Source organism: Bombina bombina, chromosome 2 (assembly GCF_027579735.1).
Source record: "Bombina bombina isolate aBomBom1 chromosome 2, aBomBom1.pri, whole genome shotgun sequence".
Lineage (NCBI taxonomy): Eukaryota > Metazoa > Chordata > Amphibia > Anura > Bombinatoridae > Bombina > Bombina bombina.
Genome location: NC_069500.1, coordinates 544037960 through 544065656, shown reverse-complemented (window position 1 = coordinate 544065656; position 27697 = coordinate 544037960). Strand labels below are relative to the sequence as shown.

Below are 27697 nucleotides of genomic sequence, written 5' to 3'. Positions count from 1 at the left end.
ATAAACACTAAATTACACAAAATAAAAAAATGAAATTATCAAAAATAAAAACGAATTACTCCTAATCTAATAGCCTTATCAAAATAAAAAAGCCCACCCAAAATAAAAAAAACCCTAGCCTACACTAAACTGCCAATGACCCTTAAAAGGGCCTTTTGCTGGGCATTGCCCCAAAGAAAAAAAAAATACAAACACCCCGAACAGTAAAACCCACCACCCACCCAACTAAACCCCCCAAATAAAAACCTATCTAAATAAACCTAAGCTAACCATTGCCCTGAAAAGGGCATTTGGATGGGCATTGCCCTTAAGAGGACATTTAGCTATTTTGCATGGCCCACACCCTAAGCTAAAAATAAAACCCACCCAATAAACCCTTAAAAAAACAAACCCGCCAACGATCCACTTACAGTTTTCGAAGACCGGGCATCCATCCTTATCCAGGCGGCAGAAGTCTTCATCCAAGTGGGCAGAAGTCCTCATCAAAGCCTGCAGAAGTCTTCATCCAAGCGGGCAGAAGTCTTCATCCAGACGGAATCTTCTATCTTCATCCATCCGGTGCAGAGTGGGTCCATCTTCAAGACATCCGACGTGGAGCATCCTCTTCTTACGATCGCTGCTGTAGAATGAAGTTTCCCTTTAAGTGACTTCATCCAAGATGGCGTCCCTTACATTCCGATTGGCTGATAGAATTCAGCCAATAGGAATTAAAGGTGAAAAAATCCAATCAGCCAATAGGATTTAGCTTGCATTCTATTGGCTATTACAATCAGCCAATAGAATGCAAGCTCAATCCTGTTGGCTGATTGCAACAGCCAATAGGATTTTTTCACCTTGAATTCCTATTGGCTGATAGAATTCTATCAGCCAATCAGAATGTAAGGGATGCCATCTTGGATGATGTCACTTAAAGGGAAACTTCATTCTATAGCAGCTATCGGAAGAAAAGAATGCTCCGCGCCGGATGTCTTGAAGATGGACCTGCTCTGTGCCGGATGGATGAAGATAGAAGATGCCGTCTGGATGAAGACTTCTGCCCGCTTGGATAAAGACTTCTGCCGGCTTCGATGAGGACTTCTGCCCGCTTGGATGAGGACTTCTGCCCGCTTGGATGAGGATGAATGTCTGGTTTTCGAAAACTGTAAGTGGATCGTCGGGGGTTGGTGTTAGATTTTTTTAAGGGTTTATTGGGTGGGTTTTTATTTTTAGCTTAGGGTTTGGGCAATGTAAAAGAGCTAAATGCCCTTTGAATGGCAATTCCAATCCAAATGCCCTTTTCAGGGCAATGGTTAGCATAGGTTTATTTAGATAGGTTTTTATTTTGGGGGTTTGGTTGGTAAAATAACTGATTTCTTTGGGGCAATGCCCTGCAAAAGGCCCTTTAAAGGGCCATTGGCAGTTTAGTGTAGACTAGGGATTTTTTTTTTTTGGGTGGGCTTTTTTATTTTGATAGGGCTATAAGATTAGGAGTAATTCGTTTTTATTTTTGATAATTTCATTTTTTATTTTGTGTAATTTAATGGGGGGGTTGTAATTTAGATAATTGTATTTTATTAATTAAATTTATTTTATTGTAATGTTAGGTTTTAGTGTAAGGCGGGTTAGGTTTTATTTTACAGGTAAGTTTGTATTTATTTTAACTAGGTAGTTAGTAAATAGTTAATAACTATTTACTAACTAGTCTACCTAGTTAAAATAAATACAAACTTACCTGTGAAATAAAAATAAAACCTAAGCTAGCTACAATGTAACTATTAGTTATTTTGTAGCTAGCTTAGGTTTTATTTTATAGGTATGTATTTAGTTTTAAAAAGGAATTATTTAGGTAATAATTGTAAGTTTTATTTAGATTTATTTTAATTATATTTAAGTTAGGGGGTTTTAGGGTTAGGGTTAGACTAAGGCTTAGGGTTATGTTAGGGTTAGGTTTAGGGGTTAATATATTTATGTAGTAATGTGGGAAGCTAGAGGTTTAGGGGTTAATAGTTTATTTTATTATATTTCATTGTGGGGGCTTGCGGTTTAGTGGTTAATAGGTTTATTATAGCGGCGGTGTTGGCGGACGGCAGATTAGGGGTTAATAATATTTAAATAGTGTTTGCGATGCGGGGGGCGGCAGCTTAGGGGTTAATAGGTTGATTATAGTGGCGACGATTTCGGGGAGCGGCGGAATAGGGGTTAATACATTTATTAAGTGGGGCCAATGTCCAGAGCAGCAGATTAAGGGTTAATATTTTTATTACAGTGTTTGCGATGCGGGAGGGCTTCGGTTTAGGGGTTAATAGGTAATTTATGACTGTTAGTGTACTTTTTAACACTTTAGTTATGAATTTTATGTTACAGCTTTGTAACGTAAAACTCATAACTACTGACTTTAGATGGCGGTACGGATCTTGTCATTTTATATTAAAGTAATTTTTATTAACATTTTTATATCTTTACAAAGACAATAAAAAGGCAAAAACAGTAACAATGTTTTGAATCATCATCAAACAGCGTTAATACTTTACCCATAAAGACTCGAATTAAATTATCCTGCTGTAGACATTCGATTGACATGAAAGGTTTCTTAACATAATAAAAAAAAGGGAACATAACAACACCTCTCATCACCATATAAAATGGAAAAACATTGTATAACAATATTTATTTTGGATAGTAGAAGAAGTAGTAGAGAGTAGAAATAAGGAAAAAAAGAAAGAGTGAGGTTGAGGGGGTAGGGTGGGGATATTAGGTGTAGGACTGCAATGGACTTAAACCTTCTAATATGATTTTGCATGGTTAGCAGATCTTGAGACATTATTGAAACACGCAGGGACCCTGTGGCTGTGACTCTAACAAGGCTCACAACATGGGCTCCTCGTTACTTCCGGACCCTAAACTATAGTGTGTTGTGCATAGTCCAATAGTACCAAACCTTCTGGAAGGTTTCTTGCGTGTCCTGGATAATAGCTGCTTGTGCTGACATATTATAATAATGTTTGATCTTGAGAACAACCTCCCCCCAAGGTGGGGCTCCCATCTTCCAGTGTTGCGCTATACAAACTCTTGTAGCTGTGCAGGTTATTCTAATGAATTGATTTATATGTTTGTTGAACTCTCTTAGACTAGTGTGTAGTAGTGCTTGGTCTATAGTTAGACTGATGGGGCTGTTTAAAATTGTGCTTAAGAGTTGGGATAACTGATTACACGTTCTATTTGAGTGGGGGCAATCCCACCACATGTGTCTGTAGCTGCCCTCTTCTCCACATCCCCTATAGCAGAGCTTGGAGACGTTTCTTATCATATGTGATGTTATCAATGGGGTTAAGTACCAGCGAAAGTTGGTTTTAATACAGTTTTCAAGCATATCTGCGCCCTGTAAGCCCCTACCCGCGTTGAATATTATTAGATGCCAGTTTTCTATATCAATTTCGAAGTTGAGATCTCTTTCCCATTTAATTTGCAGAGGGGTTTTGGTTTTCCCCCCGGCCGCTTGAATTGCCTGATATATATATATATATATATGATATTGTTTTCCTAGGTCTGGAGGATGAGCTACATATAGATTCTAGAGTGGTAAGGGGTCCTCCTAACCCTAAAGGGAAAAGGTGGTGAACTGTAGATGTGATTTGCAAATAAAAAAACCAATCAAGTTTAATTGGGATCATTTTTCTTGTAGTTGTGTAAAGGAGAGTAGTTTACCCCTTTCCATCAAGTCAGCTATCCTGTATAGTCCTCTGTTTTCCCACTTCCGAATAATTAGTTTATATTCTGTTTTAATTATACATCTAAGTGGGGTTTTGATGGATCTGTAAGGTAGTAGCTTAAGAGATGAGGTTAATTTGGACCACTGTTCAGTCATGAAGTCTGAGATTGGGAACCTCTTGGGGATTCTAACTGGTTGTCGCCTCGCAACCCATAGAATCGATTCACGTGGGTCGTTGTCTGTAATGTTTGACTCTAGGTTTGTCCAGACTATTTTGTCTTCTAATTTATTAAGAAGGGTGGTTTGCGCAAGTCTAGCCGCCTGGTAGTAATGCTTGAAATTTGGAGCTCCAATCCCCCCCCACCCTTCTGTGTCTATTAAGGATGCTTGAGGAGATTCTAGCTTTTTTATTACCCCTGTCGGTACGTTTTTGAAGATACTCTAGGTCTTGTGTCGGTATTTTTATTGGCAAGGTGCGAAACAGGTACAGTATCCGCGGTAACACTGTCATCTTAATCGCCGATAACCTCCCAAACCAGGAAAATCCTAGTTTGTTCCAGTTATTCAAATCTTGTTTTATAGATTTATATAATGGGGGATAGTTGGCCTGATATAGCTCTGATGAGAGACTAGTTAGATTGATCCCCAAATATTTTAGATGGTTTTTGACCCATTTGAATTCAAAATTTAACTATATCAGCTTTCTAGTGTGAGCTGAGAGTTCTATGGGCATGGCTTCGCACTTTTCTAAATTTACCCTATATCCAGAGATTTTGGAAAATAACTCAAGAGTTCTATACAGGTTTGGTAAGGTGATCAAGGGTCTGGTCAGGGATAGGAGAATGAAATCCGCGAAAAGGGTAAGCTTGTAGTCGCTCTGTTTTATGGTGACCCCAGTAATATCAGGAGATTTTCTGATGTGTTGAGCAAAAGGCTCTATACACATTGCGAACAGTAGAGGGGATAATGGGCACCCCTGACGGGTGCCATTAAGGACCGCAAATCTATCTGACTGATGACCCATAGCCCTGACTCATGCCATGGGAAAGGAATAAATATTTTTAATAGCAGCCATAAATGATCCCTTAATACCAAACTCCGACAAGACCGCCTGCATAAAGTCCCAATCAATTCTGTCAAACGCCTTCTCTGCGTCCAATGATAGCAGCAGAGAAGGCGTCTTTGTCTCATGTAGATAATCTAACAGTGCCACCATTCTTCTAATATTGTCTGGAGCTTCTCTGTTTTTAATGAAGCCCACCTGGTCAGGGTGGATTATTTTAGGAAGAAGATGTTTGAGGCGATTGGCTAAAATTTTTGTAAAGATTTTTAGGTCTTGGTTAATTAAAGATATTGGTCTGTAGTTATGGCATACCGTCTTATCTTTACCTGGTTTGGGAAGGACTATAATTTTGGCCTCTAAAAGTTCGGGTGGGATAGTGTGCCCTTGAAGAATATGATTACATAATTTGACCAAATGAGGTATCAGAGAGGATTTAAATAGCTTATAATAGTCTGCAGGGAAGTCATTTGGACCAGCCGCTTTCCCTGGTTTCAATTCTTGTAATACATGTAGTACCTCTATGTTCGTGATATCTTCATTTAGGGTGTCTAGTTCTTGCTGGGAAATCTTGGGCAAGTCCGCCTCCGTTAAGAAATTGTCAAGTAATTTTTGTGTTAACTTAGTTTTATTAACTTTTCTTCCGTCATATAATGTGCTGTAATAAGAGGCGAATATGTTGACTATGTCACTTGGTTTAGAGGTCATTACCCCTTCGGGGTTGCGAAGTGTGGGATAGAGATGTCTTTGATTTTGTTTCTAATTTTATTGGCTAAATATCTGTCTGGCTTATTCGCGAAGTATTTAGACTGTAACTGTAACCCTGCCCTTATCGATTGGTCGTTAAGTAAGGTATCTAAGGCTTGACGTTTGTCCTGTAATGTTTTATATATGTTAGCAGAACCAGTCAGTTTGTGTCTCTTTTCTAAACTTGCTATTTCCGCTTGTAAATCAGTAAACAGTTCTTTCGCTTTATGTTTAGCCCGTGATTTAATTTGAATTAGTAAACCCCTCAAGACAGATTTGTGGGCCGCCCACACCTGTATAGGGTTATCTACTGTGTCAGTGTTAATGTCCCAAAATTCTAACATATTCCTCAATAATGCCTCACTATGTAAAGGGATTTTCATAAGTGTGGGGTCGTAAGTGCAGCTTTTCATGGAGCAGGGTGGGAGAAGCCCCTCCGTTTTTAATTAGACTATAGAATGGTCAGACCATACACATGGAGAAATGGAGGAGGATCTCACATTGGTTATAAGTGTTTGGCTCACGAATATGTAGTCCAACCTAAAATATTTGTGGTGAGCCAGAGAGAAAAAAGTATGGTCTGAGGTTTCTCCATATAGCGCATTCCAGGAGTCTATAAGATTATGGCCTTCCATATTATTTAATATTGATTTAATTTTCTTATTATTTCTATAGTGTGAGGAATGCTGATGTGTATATGGTGTGTGACCCTTATTATATAGAGACACATTAAAATCCCCAGCGAGGAAAATCCTGGTTGAGTTCCAATCTGAGAGGAGATAGGACAATTTATTAAAAAACTGCTCTTGCCGCTCATTGGGAGCATACACATTGCAAAGAACAATCTCCACATCATTTAAGGTACCTCTAACTATAATGTACCTGCCCTCTTTATCTGTGATGGTATCTATGGGTTTAAAATTCAGAGAAGAATGCAACATAATTGAAACTCCTCTTTTTTTCTTATCAGTAGTTGAGTGGAAATGCAGGGGGAACTGCCTCGCCCAGTATTTCGGAATGTGCCCGGTCTGAAAATGTGTCTCCTGCAAAAATATAATGTTAGCTCCCAACCGTCTATATTGTGAAATGGCCTTTCTTCTCTTAATAACAGAATTAAGGCCTCTCACATTGTGTGAGATCAATTTAATACTAGTGGATGCCATAGGAACAAGTGTTGTGTAGGGTGGGTCCCCCCGTGTCTTGTACCTGCTCGAATATATAAGGTGCTACAACCGGCTCACCTAGTCCTTTGGCACCGGGGTCCCAAACAGAAAAATCCGCCCTCCACGAGAGTGTTACATTACTTTGCAATCCTTTTGGGGGAAGGGGTTTAAAGGGGGAGGGAGTATCAAGGAAAGAAAAAGGCTGAAAAAGAGAAAAAAGAGAAAAAAGCAGGTTATTAACAGTTAAAACAATGTAAAAGCTCTATATAGGCAAACCTGAAGTGGAAAACAAAAATTTATGAATCTGAAATGACATTTTAACTTCTAGGGGGGAACATGAGAACTAGAGAGATGCCCTCTAACTACTATTATAGTACTTCTGGTCGGGACTTTTGAGATAGCTTATAAACTCAGTGGCTCAGAATAAATAACCACTCATTAGATTTATTATAAAGTGGGAGGCCCCCTATTAACTAAGGCCTAGATTTGGAGTTTTGTCGGTAAGGACCTGCGTAGCTAACGCTGGCTTTTTTCTGGCCGCACCATAAAAATAACTCTGGTATTGAGAGTCCACAAAAAGGCTGCGTTAGGCTCCAAAAAAGGAGCGTAGAGCATTTTTAACGCAGCTTCAACTCTCGATACCACGCTTACGCAAGCGGCCAGCCTCAAAAACGTGCTCGTGCACGATTCCCCCATAGGAAACAATGGGGCTGTTTGAGCTGAAAAAAAAACTAACACCTGCAAAAAAGCCGCGTTCAGCTCTTAACGCAGCCCCATTGTTTGCTATGGGGAAACACTTCCTACGTCTGCACCTAACACCCTAACATGTACCCCGAGTCTAAACACCCCTAGCCTTACACTTATTAACCCCTAATCTGCCGCCCCCGCTATCGCTGACCCCTGCATATTATTTTTAACCCCTAATCTGCCGCTCCGTAAACCGCCGCTACTTACATTATCCTTCATCCGGAACATGGACCTCTTCAGCTCCCGCTTGGATGAAGACTTCAGCCGGATCATGGACATCTTCAGCCCCCCGCTTGGGCTTGGATCAGGACATCGGAGGAGCTCTTCACGACGGATCGGTGAACCTGGTAGGGTGAAGACAAGGTAGGAAGATCTTCAGGGGCTTAGTGTTAGGTTTAATTAAGGGGGGTTTGGGTTAGATTAGGGGTATGTGGGTGGTGGGTTGTAATGTTGGGGGGGGGTATTGTATGTTTTTTTTTACAGGCAAAAGAGCTGAATTTCTTGGGGCATGCCCCGCAAAGGGCCCTGTTCAGGGCTGGTAAGGTAAAAGAGCTTTGAAATGTAGTAATTTAGAATAGGGTAGGGCATTTTGTTATTTTGGGGGTCTTTGTTATTTTATTAGGGGGCTTAGAGTAGGTGTAATTAGTTTAAAATTGTTGTAATATTTTTCTTATGTTTGTAAATATTTTTTTATTTTTTGTAACTTAGTTCTTTTTTATTTTTTGTACTTTAGTTAGTTTATTTCATTGTAGTTATTTGTAGGAATTGTATTTAATTTATTTATTGATAGTGTAGTGTTAGGTTTAATTGTAGGTAATTGTAGGTATTTTATTTAATCAATTTAATGATAGTATAGTGTTAGGTTTAATTGTAACTTAGGTTAGGATTTATTTTACAGGTAATTTTGTTATTATTTTAACTAGGTAACTATTAAATAGTTCTTAACTATTTAATAGCTATTGTACCTGGTTAAAATAAATACAAAGTTGCCTGTAAAATAAATATTAATCCTAAAATAGCTACAATGTAATTATAATTTATATTGTAGCTATATTAGGATTTATTTTACAGGTAAGTATTTAGCTTTAAATAGGAATAATTTATTTAATAAGAGTTAATTAATTTCGTTAGATAAAAATTATATTTAACTTAGGGGGGTATTAGTGTTAGGGTTAGACTTAGCTTTAGGGGTTAATACATTTATTATAGTAGTGGTGAGCTCCGGTCGGCAGATTAGGGGTTAATGTTTGAAGTTAGGTGTCGGCGATGTTAGGGAGGGCAGATTAGGGGTTAATACTATTTATTATAGGGTTAGTGATGCGGATTAGGGGTTAATAACTTTATAATAGTAGCGGTGCGGTCCGCTCGGCAGATTAGGGGTTAATAAGTGTAAGAGGTGGAGGCGACGTTGTGGGGGGCAGATTAGGGGTTAATAAATATAATATAGGGGTCAGCGGTGTTAGGGGCAGCAGATTAGGGGTACATAGCTATAATGTAGGTGGCGGCGCTTTGCGGTCGGCAGATTAGGGGTTAATTATTGTAGGTAGCTGGCGGCGGTGTTAGGGGCAGCAGATTAGGGGTACATAAGTATAACGTAGGTGGCGGTAGGCAGATTAGGGGTTAAAAAAATGTATTCGAGTGGCGGCGATGTGGGGGGGCCTCAGTTTAGGGGTACATAGGTAGTTTATGGGTGTTAGTGTACTTTAGAGTACAGTAGTTAAGAGCTTTATGAAGCGGCGTTAGCCCAGAAAGCTCTTAACTACTGACTTTTTTCCTGCGGCTGGAGTTTTGTCGTTAGATTTCTAACGCTCACTTCAGCCACGACTCTAAATACCGGAGTTAGAAAGATCCCATTGAAAAGATAGGATACGCAATTTACGTAAGGGGATCTGCGGTATGGAAAAGTCGCGACTGAAAAGTGAGCGTTAGACCCTATTTTGAGTGACTCCAAATACCGGAGTTAGCCTAAAACCAGCGTTAGGAGCCTCTAACGCTGGTTTTCACGGCTAACGCCAAACTCCAAATCTAGGCCTAAGGTAGTTACTAGTGTACAATTTAACCAAGAATCTCGGGGTCATATAGTAAATCTGAGAATTATAGCATACAATTTAACAAACTTGTTAGCATAGACCTGCAGTGTGGATGTCCATCCTGAAATACAGTAAGAAACGCCAGCTAAGACCAACTGTAAAAAGGAGAAAGGTCGGCAGATTAGGGGTTAATTATTGTAGGTAGCTGGCGGCGGTGTTAGGGGCAGCAGATTAGGGGTACATAAGTATAACGTAGGTGGCGGTAGGCAGATTAGGGGTTAAAAAAATGTATTCGAGTGGCGGCGATGTGGGGGGGCCTCAGTTTAGGGGTACATAGGTAGTTTATGGGTGTTAGTGTACTTTAGAGTACAGTAGTTAAGAGCTTTATGAAGCGGCGTTAGCCCAGAAAGCTCTTAACTACTGACTTTTTTCCTGCGGCTGGAGTTTTGTCATTAGATTTCTAACGCTCACTTCAGCCACGACTCTAAATACCGGAGTTAGAAAGATCCCATTGAAAAGATAGGATACGCAATTTACGTAAGGGGATCTGCGGTATGGAAAAGTCGCGACTGAAAAGTGAGCGTTAGACCCTATTTTGAGTGACTCCAAATACCGGAGTTAGCCTAAAACCAGCGTTAGGAGCCTCTAACGCTGGTTTTCACGGCTAACGCCAAACTCCAAATCTAGGCCTAAGGTAGTTACTAGTGTACAATTTAACCAAGAATCTCGGGGTCATATAGTAAATCTGAGAATTATAGCATACAATTTAACAAACTTGTTAGCATAGACCTGCAGTGTGGATGTCCATCCTGAAATACAGTAAGAAACGCCAGCTAAGACCAACTGTAAAAAGGAGAACAAAAAAAGAAAATGGACCAGACATTTAATAATGAGTCCTTTACTTATTCTTTTGTTTCTTCTTAGGGGTCCTAGCCCACTGTGATCTCTGTGATTTCACGGGAGGTCTTTGTGGTCTGGGTTTCTCCTGTTGTGGTGAAGGTTCTGCTGTGGCCGGGGTTTCTAGGCCCAGTGCTTCACAAATGTCCGGAATCCCAATGGAATCCCTGATTGCAGGGGCGTATTAAGGCATAGGCCAACAAGGCCGGTGCCTAGGGCAGCAGATTTTTAAGGTGCAGCAGAATTTTGAGTCCCTAGGGCCACTCTACTGAACTCTGGGCCGGGTGGCTAAATCAACCAATTACTAATGACTTAAATGGCTGGCCCGGCTATTGCTATCCTATGGGATTGTATGTGGGTGCGCATGACGTGGTGACAGTGGAGGCGGAGCTTACTTGCGCAGCCTGGCCTGGACTGAGAGGGAATGCGGTATTCTTCCTGGCTCCACCGCGTGATTGAGACTCACACAGACTACACAGTGCAGTGTGCACTACAACGTGAAACAGCATATGCCTTTCTCCCTTCAATACATCTTCATTAGGCATTAAAATACTTAAACGGATTAGTCACTAAATACTTGTATATTTACTGTTTGTCTATCTGTCATACATGCAAAGAATAAGTATTTATTGCTGAATCTATACAACCATGCGACTTAAAACACAACTAAAAATGTTGTATGCATTTAATACATTCAGAAACAATACAAGTATATACTTTATTATGATTATATCATGTGACTTTATCCCCTAGGATACAATTCCTAAACGTGTGTGTGTGTGTGACCAGAGTGAATGCAAGCCCTGGTGAACATCTACTTAAAAAGACATTATTTTTTTAAAATTTTTACACCCTGCCCCAAAAATATTATGTCCAAAAAAAGGCCTTAAACCTGGGGTGGGGTGGGGGGTGGGGGGGCAGCAGAATTGTGAGTGCCTAGGGCAGCACAAACCTAAATACGTCCCTGCCTGATTGTAAAAGTTTTGTTATCTTTGGTGATATGCAGAGCAAATGGGTAGCCCCACCTATATGGTTTTTGGTTTTTTCGTAATAAAGTGGTTAGAGGGCGTAGCGCCCCCCCTTCTTTGAAGAGTTCTGGTGCTCAAATCCTGAAAAAAGTGGATGACATTGCCTCTGAACTTAAAAGTTGGCTGTTTGGCTGCTTCTCTGAGAATTTTATCTTTCTCCGGATATCTTAAGAAAGCCACAATAACGTCTCTGGGTGGTAAATAAGCCTTGGGTCTGGGCTTCAAGGCTCTGTGAGCTCTCTCAATTTCTATTTCAGTGGAGGGGTCCACCCCTGTTATGGCACAGCATAGAAGATGGAGGTAGGAGGGGAGATCTTCATTTTTGACAGATTCTGGAATACCTTTCAGGCGGATGTTACTTCTGTTTCTGTTTTCCATATCTTCAATCTTATCAAGCAGCTCATTGACCACTTGCTGCTGTTGTGATACCTGTTGGACCGCCATCTCCACATCTTCCACTAAGTTATCGTTGTTGTCCTCTAAGGTTTCAACTCTTGTGCCAAGCTCCGAAATATCCTTTTTGATGTCATTTAGGCTCTCATTCATGGAGGTGTGCATAGTGTCCATTTTGGCCCACAACTTGTCGAAGCTGCTAGTTATGTCCTGTTTAGAGACAAGCAAATGTAGGTCAGCTCTGGTTAAAGGAGTGTTATCCCCCACAGGGTCAGACCCTGTCGTTGCAGTCTCACTAATTCCCTCCATTTCCCTGTGCTGATCTTGAGAATTGTCCCCCTGAGCAGGTTTGAAAAAGGACGTGACTGATGCGGGTTTGTTTGGCTTCTCTGGTTTATTTAGGCGTTTTGAGGCCATTCCACATTCCTTAACCTTATTGACAAAGAGGTGAAAAAGAATAAAAAATAATAACCCCCTGTTATCTAATCTCTGTATCCTTTATTTTTCTTTATATTTGCCTGTTGAATGACTAATAAGTAAATTGGTTAACATTACCACTTTTGGCCACAGGGTGTCAGTCTTGTACTGCGTGTGAGAAGTTGCTTGAAGAAATGGTACTAGCAGAGGAGTTAGGGGTAGGCCTAAATCATGGACTACAATTATCTCTCAAAGCCCAGCTCTTGGGTTTCTTTAGGGAGGTGGACCCTGGATGTTAAACACTCCCAGTGACCAGTAATAGTAATAAAAAAATATTAAAAAGTGTCTGTCCCAAGGATACCTCCTCATCTGTCTGTTGAGGTGTATTTAAAAGCTCTTGCTGCACTTGCCACGTGTAGTGAAAAGAAACAAAAGGCCCTGTATTACCTGTAGTGCAGCTTATAAGAACTGCACTTATGTCTGAGTGAGGGGCTAATATTGTGAAGAAAACGTTATGTTGCTTGATTAGAGTTCGTAAACTCAGATGTGCCTTTTTGTGTGGTGTAACGATTAACCCAGCAGTGACCAGTTGCCCCCTGAGACTGGGAACAAGCTTGCAATATTTTGGTGTGCTGAAACGGCACCCTGAGTGCCTCCACCAACCAATGCCCACTTTATTACTGCCTTCCACTCACAACCCCTGCGACCAACACCATAGACCTTTTATTAATTTTAAGGGCCCGCTGTGAAGGCTTGACCGGTACTCACTGCAGATGTACCTCTTTCGAGGCGCTATATCAGTTGCTGGCCCTTTTAAGGTTTAGAGGTCGGGCCGCTGAGTGAACACCGCCTGAGTTGTTGTCCTCTCCAGCGCCTGTTAGTAAGATCTGCACTGCGTGTGATGATCCTGAGAGGAATAACAGTTCGGGTAACAGTTCTCTCACCCCAGCAGCCTTTATTGTGCTCCTCCAAAGGAGTTCCTCCTTGTGTCCAGCAACTTCATATGGTATTATAGTTAGTTGAAGCCTCTCATATTAGCCTGTTAGAGGAGTGATGGCTATTCTCTCTAGTTCCATTAGCAGAGCTTTAGCTAAAAGCCTCCATTTTGGAGCTCCGTTAGGCTCCGCCCCCGATCTTGTCATTTTAGACTGTACCGCTCACGTTTTGGCCTCACAGCAAAACTTGTAATACCTGCGCTATGAAAGTCCCATTGAAAAATGACTTTTTTAAAAGTACAGTACTGACATTGCGTGACGGCCAAAAAGGTGTGCGGTACAGCTATACCGACAAGACTTGTAATTGCGGTGTTAGGGAAAAAGCAGCGTTATGAAGCATAACGATGCTTTTTCACTCATAACGTAGAACTCGTAATCTAGCTTATAGTTAGTTTTGGTACGTGAATTAAGGCCCTGCACTGAAATCTTGCTATTCCCTGCTTTTCTGTCATTTTACACCAAGTCTCTCTTTTTGGTACGTGAATTAAGGCCCTGCACTGAAATCTTGCTATTCCCTGCTTTTCTGTCATCTTACACCAAGTCTCTCTTTTTGGTACGTGAATTAAGGTCCTGCACTGAAATCTTGCTATTCCCTGCTTTTCTGTCATTTTACACCAAGTCTCTCTTTTTGGTACGTGAATTAAGGCCCTGCACTGAAATCTTGCTATTCCCTGCTTTTCTGTCATTTTACACCAAGTCTCTCTGTGTATATATATATATATATATATATATATATATATATACATTGAGCAATTGAATTTAGGCTGTTAAAATTAAGTCCTGCATTTTTTGTAATGATTTTTCCCAATGTCTCAATTCTAATGTATAGTTAATTGCCATGTGATGCTCACTCCTTATCAATACTTGCTATAACTCTAAAATTTATAGTTTTCTTATGTCACAGTTTTAACCCCCTCCAAATTTTATTGTCTGTTTACTTAACTCAGCTCACCCTGACCAGACTCTAACATTCCAATTGGACTTACCAACTGTCTTTGATTAGCAATTAAGTAAATTTAGTGGACTCAGCTGACTGCCCTACCTGTATATATTTCAGACTAGTTAGGGGATGTGCACTGCACAGGGGTGCACTGCTTACAGGGCTGTGTACTTTTTAACAATAGCATATGGTCACATTTTCCAAGTGAACATTTTATAAGTGAGGCAATAATTGTTAAGAATTATACAAGAATTCAACAAGGATTGGGCAAGGGGCAAGACACAAGGCAAGTACTCTTGTAATACTATGTTTTATGTATCTCATTGTATCCTTTTGCAAGTGCTGCTGTAACAATGTGTCTTATGTGTTTACTTGGTTCCCACTTCAAAATAATGCTCAATATGTGTGCCTTTCAATAGACTTCATAAACTAAACTCTGGTAACCTTAATCGCATTCCTCTTACATCTAAAAACCCCTCCCCCTTCACTTGTGCACTCTGGAACTCTCGCTCTGTTTGCAACAAGCTCACTTCTATCCATGATCTCCTTATCTCCCACTCTCTTAACCTTCTGGCTCTTACAGAAACCTGGCTCTCTGCTTCAGACACAGCATCCACTGCTGCACTGTCACATGGGGGTCTCCATTTCAGCCACACTCCTAGGTCTGGCAATAGACAAGGAGGTGGTGTCTGTATTTTACTTTCCTCTCGTTGCACCTTCCAACAAATACAGCCCTTCTCTTCACTCACATTTTCTTCATTTGAAGCACACATGATTCGGTTATTCTCTCCCCTCTCTATACGTGTTGCAGTCATATACCGCCCCCCTGGCTCCCCAACTCAATTTTTAGATCACTTTGCTGCCTGGCTTCCTTATTTCCTTTCCTCAGACACCCCTGCCCTCATTCTTGGTGACTTTAACATCCCTCTTGACAATCCCAATGCCTCCTCTGCAATACAACTTCTTCAACTGACTTCCTCTTTCGGTCTGTCACAATGGACTGACTCTCCCACTCACAAAGATGGTCATTCCCTTGATCTGATTTTCACCTATCGATGCACTCTTTCAAATTTAACAAACTCCCCTTTTCCTCTCTCTGACCATCATCTCCTAACTTGCAACATCACTTCCCTACCTACAACTCCCCCTCCCTCTACCCCTCACACCAAACTTCACAGAAGCATTAAGTCACTAGATCTGCATCAGCTCACTATCTCTCTCAAACCTCTCCTCTCATCCATCACCTCCTTTTCCTGCCCTGACCAATCTATCTGCCAGTATAATTCCACCCTTACATCAGTCATTGACACTCTGGCCCCTCCAACCTTAGCTCAAAAACCACACTCTCATCCTCAGGCCTGGCATACTCCTCTGACACGATACCTACGCAGATGCTCCCGTACTGCTGAGCGACATTGGAGGAAATCTCGTAGTTCAACTGACTTTCTTCCCTACAAGTTCATCCTGAACTCCTACTATTCTGCCCTTAATCTTTATAAGCAACAATATTTTTCTAATCTCATCTCTACACTTTCCTCTAACCCTAAACGTCTGTTCAACACGTTCAACACTCTTCTCCGCCCACCCCCACCTCCTAACACAACCTCTCTCTCAGCTCAAGATTTTGCAAGCCACTTCAACAACAAAATTGACTCCATCAGAAGTGAAATCAGCTCTCAACATACTTCCAATCTCCCACCCCCTCAAAAGCTCACGATCACCCAAAACCCATAAATCCAAAAATGCAGCTCTTTTGCCCCTGTTAATGAGGATGAAGTTTCTGCCCTTATACTGTCCTCCCACCTCACTACCTGTCCCCTCGACCCCATCCCCTCACAGCTACTCCCTTCCCTCTCTTCTACCCTCACCCCCATACTAACACACATTTTCAACCTCTCCCTCAGCACTGGTATATTTCCCTCATCTCTAAAACATGCACTGGTCACACCTATCCTCAAAAAACCTTCCCTTGATCCAACCTCCCCTTTCAATTACTGCCCTATTTCCCTACTCCCTCTTGCATCAAAGCTCCTCGAAAAGCTAGTTTACGCACGTCTATCCCATTTCCTTACACTAAACTCTCTTCTTGACCCACTGCAATCTGGATTTCGTTCCCATCACTCTACAGAGACAGCAATTGTCAAGGTTACCAGTGACCTACTTACAGCAAAATCCAAAGGCCACTTCTCTCTGCTTATCCTCCTTGACCTGTCTGCAGCCTTTGACACTGTTGACCACCCTCTTCTGCTCCAAATCCTCCAATCCTTCGGCATCTGTGACACAGCTCTCTTGTGGTTCTCTTCCTATCTGACTAACCGTACATTTAGTGTAGCCTTCTCCGGAGCATCCACTGCCCCGTTACCACTTTCTGTTGGGGTACCTCAAGGCTCTGTCCTTGGTCCCCTTCTCTTCTCAATCTACACGTTGTCACTAGGTTCCTTAATAAAGTCCCATGGGTTTCAATACCATTTGTATGCTGATGACACCCAAATCTACCTCTCTGCACCAGACCTACCTCCTTCCTTACTAACCCATGTCACTAACTATCTTTCTCACATCTCACCTTGGATGTCCTCTCACTACCTTAAGCTAAATCTCTACAAAACTGAACTCCTTATTTTTCCCCCTTCTTCGAATGTCTCCACCCCCAAAATTTCTATAACTGTTGATAATTCCATCATTTCCCCTACCCTGCTCGCCCGATGTCTTGGGGTCACACTTGACTCAGATCTTTCCTTCACTCCTCACATCCAGTCCTTGGCTAAAGCCTGCCGCTTCCACCTTAAAAACATTGCTAAAATTAGACATTTCCTTACACAAGATACAACCAAGATTTTAATCCACTCTCTCATCCTTTCCCGCCTCGACTACTGCAATTCAGTCCTCTCTGGTCTACCTAGCTGCCGCATAGCTCCTTTACAATCCATTATGAATGCCTCTGCCAGGCTCATCTTCCTTACTCGTCGCTCTTCATCTGCTGCACCTCTCTGCCAATCCCTTCACTGGCTTCCTCTTGCCTCTAGGATTAAACATAAAATCCTCACCCTGACATATAAAGCTCTCAACTGCACTGCTCCCCCCTACATCTCAGAACTTGTCTCTAGATACTCTCCCTCCCGTCCCCTTCGATCAGCTCAGGATCCTCTCCTCCTCTCTTGTTACTTCCTCACATTCGTTTACAGGACTTCTCCAGACTGGGCCCCATCTGGTGGAATTCCCTGCCTCGCTCCATAAGACTCTCCCCTAGTTTTAACAGCTTCAAGCACTCCCTAAAAACTCTACTATTCAGGGATGCATACAACCAATACTAACCTTTCCTAACGCCATTGCTTTCCCCTTGAACCCCTTAGATTGTAAGCCTATGGGCCCAGCTATTTACAGATCGCTTCATAAGAGCCGACTACAACAGTGAAACTCTCGGCACGGCCCTCTACCCACTTGACCCCTACAAAAGCTATCCTGTACACCAACTATGTTTACAGCGCTGCGGAATCTGTTGGCGCTCTACAAATACCTGATAATAATAATAATAGTTACTTACTGCTTGTTCTTAAAATAAGAGACTACACAACATAAACAATACACAGCATGCATTGCATGATTGCCTGGAAACAGAAACAAAAAAAAATATTCAACCTTCTGTAGAAATACAAAGCTGACAAATATATTTTGGGATTCTTCCAATTTAAGGTCAACAGTGCAAATGTGTACTAACATTACTACCTCATTATTATCAGCATTATTGTGCTACTGTGCTTTAAACTATAGCTTGAATGATTTTAGTCATTGGAACAGGTATCCATAAATGTGCAATTTTAAACGTAGCACTGTTCATTCTTCTGTAAAGTTTATTCTTCTTATTGTTTTATAAAATATTGCAATATGCTTCAAATGCAGAGAAGGTTAAAGAAAAACACATAATAGTGAAATCAATAACAATAATATTTTGTTACCAATCCGTTCCTGGAGCTTGCTGTCCCAAAGCAAGTGATTGCTAACTACTTTTCCAAAAACTACTGAATTTGGTTCTATACAGAAGCTGTTTAGTTGCCAACAGATTGTAAAGTAAAAAGTGAAAAGACAAATGTTTTGTGATTAAAAAGGTCACTAAATGTATACTGTATGTTTCACTTTAGATTATTAATCTGAGTGTGATAAATGCTAAATGAGTATTGCTTGTTTAAGGTCTCAACTATATTTGGTGCACAGTGTTTGACTTAAGTAAATATTAATAATAATCAAAGTAATATAATGTTCTGGGTTCAGCTATAAAGAGTGGATTCTTTTTTACATTTCTGTTTGATTTTGGAAATGCCAAATATGCCAATGGTCCATGAATTGCTGTATGACTTTTATTTGTGCATGATTACCTCTACCTATGGAGGATTCTGACTGGTCTATGACTTTTGATAAAAATATTTAAAGGGACACTGAACCCAAATTTTTTTCTATCGTGATTCAGATAGAGCATGCAATTTTAAGCAACTTTCTAATATACTCCTATTATTAAATTATTTTCATTCTCTTGGTATCCTTATTTGAAATGCAAGAATTTAAGTTTAGATGCCGACCCATTTTTGGTGAACACACTGTGTTGTTCTTGCTGATTGGTGGATAAATTCACCTACCAATAAACAAATGCTTTCCATGGTTCTGAACCAAAAAAATAGCTTAAATGCCTTCTTTTTCAAATAAAGAAAGCAAGAGAACAAAGAAAAATTGATAATAGGATTAAATTAGAAAGTTGTTTAAAATTGTATGCTCTATCTGAATCATGAAAGAAAAAATTTCAGTTCAGTGTCCCTTTAAGTGTCAATTGACAGCAAAAATGACACCTGGAAATTCAAATATAAAAATTACAGTGTCTCATGTAATTTTCCTACTGAAATACTGAAATGCCAATAGACAGCGCAATAAATAACCAATGCGACAACTCATTTTCAATTTGAAATACTTAAATGTCAGTGGCCCGGTAGAATGACATATAACAACTAAAATATTATAGTCATGCATAATTTTTTACAAAGAAATATTAAAATATCAACTTTTGGTGATGATGACACTTAGGGGCCGAATTGAGCTTGATGCCCCTGTTTCTGCTGCTTCATAACTGGTCCGCCGCCTCTGAGGCTGCAGTCTGCAATCTGCCTGATCCAATACGATCGGGCTGATTGACACCCCCTGCTAGCAGCCGATTGGCCACGAATCTGCAGGGGGCGGCATTGCACAAGAAGTTCTGGTGAACTGCTTGTACAATGATAAATGCCGACAGCGTACGTAATTAAAGTGTTCTCCACAGAAATTTTTGCTAGCAGGGTGGCATTATGAAGTAGCCAGGTGGCATGATCAAGTAGCTGGGGGGGGGGCAGTGTCTAATATTTATTATTTTCTGCTATCCAAAGTATAAATTAATTGCATAATTTAACATAAATATATTTAATGATAATTTGTGCGATAACGTTTTTAATATTAGCTAATTTTATCTTAATATTGGCTAAAATTTGAGCCAGGTGGTCAGTAAAATCAGACAGTTGGTGCTCCCGCTAAAAAAGGTCCTGGGGAGAACACTGGCATGTCATTTACACAGTGAGATACTGAACTGCCAAGATACTGAAAATGACATTACAACTTAAATATCTAATTCACAGTCACATATAATTTTTAAACCAAAATATTTAAATGCAATGTGTCACAGTTGTTACAGTCATAAATTAGTATTCAGAAAATAAATCCCTTACTAGAAGTCAGATTGCCCCAGCTGCTTATGTTTAGCTATAACAAGAGAGGTAATATTATTTAACATGAAGCATTTGCAACTCAATGGATATTATTATTTTTTATTTATGGAGAAATGATCCCCACACAAAAGGCCTATGCTTGAATTGACCGATGTTTCTACAGAATGAAGCCTGTAAAAGGTTGGGTTATATTGCACATAGCTTATTTTCTTCTACAAACCTGATACATGTTTTAAAGCAAACTACCCATCAGCTTGTGTTGTGAATTGTTGAATACTGAATTATTGGTTTAAATAGGAGATTTTAGAATGGGGAACATCATTTATAGATTTTAGTTATAAATCTGCTGTTCCTGTTAGATTTGATGTTTCAATAAAAGCTCTTTGTTGTATTATTCTTAATGAATGTGGGAGTATAAGATGCTATTTGAATAGGTCTCACTGTAAGGCTAAGAGTTTATGCAAAATGCTCAATCTTTAATATCACTTTTTTAAATATTCTAGCTGGTGTCAAACATTATATTTAGAAAAATACCAACTGAGCCCAAACTGGAATAAATGCATGCCATGGGGTAGATTTACTAATTATCATGTCCGCTTGACATCGCTAAAAGCCAACAGCATAAAATGCTTGTGAAATGATAGTGAAATGCTTGTGCAATGCCGCTCCTTGCTCACTGGGGACCAATCCTCAGCTAGCAGGGGCTGTCAATCATTGTAATAGGATCAGGGTGATTTCAGGTGTCGGACAGGTTAAGGAGCAGCAGTCTTAATAAATGGAGCCCCAAGCATAAAGTAAGAAGTTAACTATTTCATTTATTAAAACGTTTACATCTTTATCAGTACAGTAATCATTTTGAAAACCATATACTTTCAATATAACTTGAAAATATATTAATATAAAAAAACATGTAAATACTGTGTGCAGATTACTTGTGAAGTAAATATGTTATTTTCTTAACTTTAGGCATGGTCACGCATTAGCAGTTGCTGGAAACATTGTATTCATGTTTGGAGGTTGTGCCAAAAGCAGTAGCCGAGTAAGTATAATATATTTTTATATAACAGCTCACAATGACCAAGATTACAAGTTGTGCGTTATAGCCGTAGCGTACACACCGCACAAAATGGGTCTGTACCGCTATTTCCATTACAAGTCACCCTAAAACTTTGCTTTGTCGGGTGGTATGGTGCGGTAAGCCACATACCGCACACAAACCAAGCTCCGACTTGGCATGCTCGTGCACATATTCCCCCATAGAGCTCAATGGAGAAAAAATGTTTCAAAAAAACCTAACACCTGCGATTGTAAAATGGTGATTGCATTAACGCATTCCCCATTGAACCGAACACCCTAACATAAGCCCCTAGACTAATAACCCCTAATCCGCCATTCCACCATCGCTAAAACCTTATCAGCCTATTAACCCCTAAACCGCCGTCCCCCCACATCGCGTCAAACTAAATTAAACTATTAACCCCTAAACCTAACACCCCCCTAACTTTAAATTAAAGTTACAATATAACTACCTTAAAATAAATAAAAACTTACCTGTTAAATAAAATAAAAAAACTAAGCTTAAACTATAACAAAGCCTAAGATTACTATTTAAAAAAAAAAAAAAGATACCAAAAATAAAAAACCTAAATTACAAAATGTAAAAATCCTAACACTAGGGAGAAAAAAAAACTAACATTACAACAAATAACAAACTCGAAAATTACACAAAATAACAAACTCGAAAATTACACAAAATAACAGTAGCTGACCATTCCGTACTCAAAGGCCATTTTTCAAGCGGTAAAACCGTACTGCACAACTTGTAATCTCGCCCAATGTTGTTCCATTTATTCATTTTGATTTAGTACATAGATAATATATAATGACAGGAGAAATACTTTTGGAATTTTACTTATAGCTGCTATTTATCTATCTATCCATCCATCTATCTATCTATCTATCTATCTATCTATCTATATATGCCCAATAAATCTGTTAGCAACTTGCTCCATAAATCTGAAATACATTTCTCTAGCCCTGAATTAGGGTATATGCACACTTTACATACACAGGTTCATATAATAAATAGAGTGATATTATACATGATTACTGTATTAAAGTATATTTAGTACAATTTTAACCTTAAAGGGAGATGAGACCCAGATTTTTTTCTTTCATGATTAAGATAGAGCATACCATTTTAAATATATTTTCTTTTTATTTCTATTGTCTAAATGGTTTCGTTTTCTTTGTATCCTTTGTTGAAAAGCATGCCTAGGTAGGCTCAGGAGCTGGGAGCTAGTTGCTGATTGGTGGCTCTACATGTATGCCTCTTGTGATTGGCATACTGCTGTGTTTAGCTAGCTCCCAGTAGTGCATTACTGATCCTTCAATAAAGAACACTGAGGGAATGAAGCAAAATTGATAATATAAGTAAATTTGAAAGTTGTTTAAAATTGTTTGTTCTATTTAGTTTACTAAAGAAAAAAATGGGGTTGCATGTCCCTTTAATGAGTGAACTGAACATATGCAAATGGTTCGTGTTTCTCAAGAACTCTAGTCACACCAGTAAAGTTGCATGTTGTTTTTTTTGTTTTTTTGTTTTTTCTTTTGCAGTATCTCATGAAATAGTACTTTGCATGATGTTTAATAAAAGTTATTTTTTGGTAAATTGATTTATAGTATTTATTACTGTATAATTAGGCCTTAGTCTGCATATTAAGTAGCAAGCTAATCTTTCCACAAAAATGTCTGTAAATAGAGGCTGTTCGTTCAACTTCAGTTACTAAGGAGCATAATACATTTATAGTGATTTGCAATTGTTGCTTTCTTTTGTGTGTGAAGTATTATTATTTTTTTGGGGGGGTCTTTATGTACAGTATATGTAGATTATATGTTGTTTATGTATATCATTTTTTATTCAAACTGATTTTTTTTAAATTGTTCGGCACCTCAGTTTTTTCAGAATATATAAAAATAACTGATATCTGAAATGCAAAGAAATCTTTCTTATTTCAGAACAAATCCTTCTGACAAACCAACAGTATTATGTGTAGGTAAGGCCTAAATAAAATTGCCATATGTAATGCAGGAAATGACATTGCTGCACAGAGAATTGCATGAAACCATGCTAAAAGAATGTAGTTTAGTTAGATTAAAGGGCTTACTGGAAAGTCTTAAGGCCTTTGGCCTGTTATTCATGCTTGGCTAGTTTTAGATAAGCGTGTTTCGTTGGAGTAAAGCATTTTTTATGGATTTTAGGAGGAGAGAGATATAGGATCCTATATTTCCATAATATGTATCTTTAGCATGGCTGTAATTGCATCATTTGTGTGTATAAGCAACATCTACTATGAATTCCTATACCTGTGTACCTGTTACATAATTTATGTAAGAACTTACCTGATAAATTCATTTCTTTCATATTAGCAAGAGTCCATGAGCTAGTGACGTATGGGATATACATTCCTACCAGGAGGGGCAAAGTTTCCCAAACCTCAAAATGCCTATAAATACACCCCTCACCACACCCACAATTCAGTTTAACGAATAGCCAAGAAGTGGGGTGATAAGAAAGGAGTGAAAGCATCAAAAATAAGGAATTGGAATAATTGTGCTTTATACAAAAAAATCATAACCACCATAAAAAGGGTGGGCCTCATGGACTCTTGCTAATATGAAAAAAATTAATTTATCAGGTAAGTTCTTACATAAATTATGTTTTCTTTCATGTAATTAGCAAGAGTCCATGAGCTAGTGATGTATGGGATAGCAGATACCCAAGATGTGGAACTTCCACGCAAGAGTCACTAGAGAGGGAGGGATAAAATAAAGACAGCCAATTCCGCTGAAAAAATAATCCACAACCCAAATCAAAAGTTTTAATCTTTATAATGAAAAAAACTGAAATTATGAGCAGAAGAATCAAACTGAAACAGCTGCCTGAAGTACTTTTCTACCAAAAACTGCTTCAGAAGAAGAGAAAACATCAAAATGGTAGAATTTAGTAAAAGTATGCAAAGAAGACCAAGTTGCTGCTTTGCAAAGCTGATCAACAGAAGCTTCATTCCTAAAAGCCCAGGAAGTAGAAACTGACCTAGTAGAATGAGCCGTAATCCTTTGAGGCGGGGACTTACCCGACTCCACATAAGCATGATGAATCAAAGACTTTAACCAAGACGCCAAAGAAATGGCAGAAGCCTTCTGACCTTTCCTGGAACCAGAAAAGATAACAAATAGACTAGAAGTCTTTCTAAAATCTTTAGTAGCTTCAACATAATATTTCAAAGCTCTTACTACATCCAAAGAATGTAAAGATCTTCCAGAGAATTCTTAGGATTAGGACACAATGAAGGGACAACAATTTCTCTACTAATATTGTTAGAATTCACAACCTTAGGTAAAAATTGAAATGAAGTCCGCAACACCGCCTTATCCTAATGAAAAATCAGAAAAGGAGATTCACAAGAAAGAGCAGATAACTCAGAAACTCTTCTAGCAGAAGAGATGGCCAAAAGGAACAAAACTTTCCAAGAAAGTAATTTAATATCCAGAGAATGCATAGGTTCAAACGGAGGAGCCTGTAAAGCCCTCAGAACCAAATTAAGACTCCAAGGAGGAGAGATTGACTTAATGACAGGTTTGATACGAACCAAAGCCTGTACAAAACAATGAATATCAGGAAGATTAGCGATCTTTCTGTGAAAAAGAACAGAAAGAGCAGAGATTTGTCCTTTCAAAGAGCTTGCAGACAAACCCTTATCCAAACCATCCTGAAGAAACTGCAAAATTCTAGGGATTCTAAAAGAATGCCAAGAGAATTTATGAGAAGAACACCAAGAAATGTAAGTCTTCCAGACTCGATAATAAATCTTCCTAGACACAGATTTACGAGCCTGTAACATAGTATTAATCACTGAGTCAGAGAAACCTCTATGACTAAGAATCAAGCGTTCAATTTCCATACCTTCAAATTTAATGATTTGAGATCCTGATGGAAAAATGGGCCTTGAGATAGAAGGTCTGGTCTTAACGGAAGTGTCCAAGGTTGGCAACTGACCATCCGAATGAGATCCGCATACCAAAACCTGTGAGGCCATGCTGGAGCCACCAGCAGTACAAACGAACGCTCCATTAGAATTTTGGAAATCACTTTTGGAAGAAGAACTAGAGGCGGAAAGATATAGGCAGGATGATAATTCCAAGGAAGCGACAACGTGTCCACTGCTTCCACCTGAGGATCCCTGGATCTGGACAGATACCTGGGAAGTTTCTTGTTTAGATGAGAGGCCATCAGATCTATTTCTGGAAGTCCCCAGATTTGAACAATCTGAAGAAATACCTCTGGGTGAAGAGACCATTCGCCCGGATGTAACGTCTGGCGACTGAGATAATCCGCTTCCCAATTGTCTACACCTGGGATGTGAACCGCAGAAATTAGACAGGAGCTGGATTCCGCCCATACAAGTATCCGAGATACTTCTTTCATAGCTTGAGGACTGTGAGTCCCACCTTGATGATTGACATATACGCCACGGTTGTGACATTGTCTGTCTGAAAACAAATAAACGATTCTCTCTTCAAAAGAGGCCAGAACTGAAGAGCTCTGAAAATCGCACGGAGTTCCAAAATGTTGATTGGTAATCTCGCCTCCTGAGATTCCCAAACCCCCTGCGCTTTCAGGGATCCCCATACAGCTCCCCAACCTGAAAGACTCGCATCTGTTGAGATCACAGTCCAGGTTGGACGAACAAAAGAGGGCCCTTGAATTAAACGATGCTGATTCATCCACCAAGTTAGAGAAGATCGAACATTGGGATTTAAGGATATTAATTTTGATATCTTTGTATAATACCTGCACCACTGGTTCAGCATACAAAGCTTGAGAGGTCTCATGTGAAAATGAGCAAAAGGGATCACGTCCGATGCAGCAGTCATGAGACCTAGAATTTCCATGCACAATGCTACCGAAGGGAACAATTGAGACTGAAGGTTTTGACAAGCTGAAACCAATTTCAGACGTCTCTTTTCCGTTAGAGACAAAGTCATGGACACTGAATCTATTTGAAAACCCAAAAAGGTTACCTTTGTCTGAGGAATCAATGAACTCTTTGGTAAATTGATCCTCCAACCATGTCTTTGAAGAAACAACACAAGTTGATTCGTATGAGATTCTGCAGAATGTAAAGACTGAGCAAGTACCAAGATATCGTCCAAATAAGGAAATACCGCAATACCCTGTTCTCTGATTACAGAGAGAAGGGCACCGAGAACCTTCGAAAAGATCCTTGGAGCTGTTGCTAGGCCAAATGGAAGAGCAACAAACTGGTAATGCTTGTCTAGAAAAGAGAATCTCAGAAACTAATAGTGATCTTGATGAATCGGAATATGAAGATATGCATCCTGTAAGTCTATTGTAGACATATAATGCCCTTGCTGAACAAAAGGCAGAATAGTCCTTATAGTCACCATTTTGAATGTTGGTATCCTTACATAACGATTCAATATTTTTAGATCCAGAACTGGTCTGAAGGAATTCTCCTTCTTTGGTACAATGAATAGATTTGAGTAAAACCCCAGACCCCATTCCAGAACTGGAACTGGCATAATTACCCCAGCCGACTCTAGGTCTGAAACACATTTCAGAAACGCCTGAGCCTTCACTGGATTTATTGGAATGCGTGAGAGAAAAAAATCTTCTCACAGGCGGCCTTACCTTGAAACCTATTCTGTACCCTTGTGAAACAATGTTCTGAATCCAAAGATTGTGAATCGAATTGATCCAAACATCTTTGAAAAATCGTAACCTGCCCCCTACCAGCTGTGCTGGAATGAGGGTCGCACCTTCATGCGGATTTGGGAGCTGGTTTTGACTTTCTAAAAGGCTTGGATTTTTTCCAGACTGGAGAAGGTTTCCAAACGGAAACCGTTCCTTTAGAGGAAGGGTCAGGCTTCTGCTCCTTATTCTGACGAAAGGAACGAAAACGATTAGCAGCCCTATATTTACCTTTAGATTTTTTGTCCTGAGGCAAAAAGGCTCCCTTCCCCCCCAGTAACAGTTGAAATTATTGAATCCAACTGAGAACCAAATAATTTATTACCTTGGAAAGAGAGAGAAAGCAATGTTGACTTAGAAGTCATATCTGCATTCCAAGTTTTAAGCCATAGAGCTCTTCTAGCTAAAATAGCTAAAGACATATACCTGACATCATTTCTAATGATATAAAAAATGGCATCACAAACAAAGTTATTAGCATGTTGAAGAAGTTTAACAATGCTATAAGCATTATGGTCTGATACTTGTTGCGCTAAAGCCTCCAACCAGAAAGTTGAAGCTGCAGCAACATCAGCCAAAGAAATAGCAGGTCTAAGAAGATTACCTGAACATAAATAAGCTCTCCTTAGAATTAGTATCAAGAGGAATAGACTCCTCCATATCTAATGCAATCAACACTTCTTTAAGTAAAGAACGAATAAACTCCATCTTAAACAAATATGAAGATTTATCAGTATCGATATCTGAGGCAGAATCTTCTGAACCAGATAGATCCTCATCAGAAACAGATAAGTCAGAATGATGGCGGTCACTTAAAAATGTATCCGAAATATGAGAAGTTTTAAAAGACCTTTTACGTTTACTGGAAGGAGGAATAACAGACAGAGCCTTCCTAATAGAATTAGAAACAAATCCTGAACATTAGATGTTGAAGGAACAACAACAGGTAAAGGAATATTACTAATGGAGACACTATCTGCATTGGAAAGTTTATCATGGCAACTAACACAAACTACAGCCGGAGGAACAGTTACCACAAGTTTACAACAAATGCACTTAACTTTGGTAGAACCAGCATC

At 39.5% G+C, this 27697-nt stretch overlaps 1 protein-coding gene across 1 annotated transcript in view; it reads left to right on the top strand.

The window, feature by feature from the left end:
* The window catches only part of LOC128647172 (actin-fragmin kinase-like), a 109649-nt gene that overhangs the window by 22749 nt on the left and 59203 nt on the right, over positions 1–27697 (top strand). Inside the window, exon 2 of the mRNA XM_053699957.1 lies at positions 20810–20882. Coding sequence (XP_053555932.1) covers positions 20810–20882 — 73 coding nt within the window. The remainder of the gene's footprint in view (positions 1–20809; positions 20883–27697) is intronic.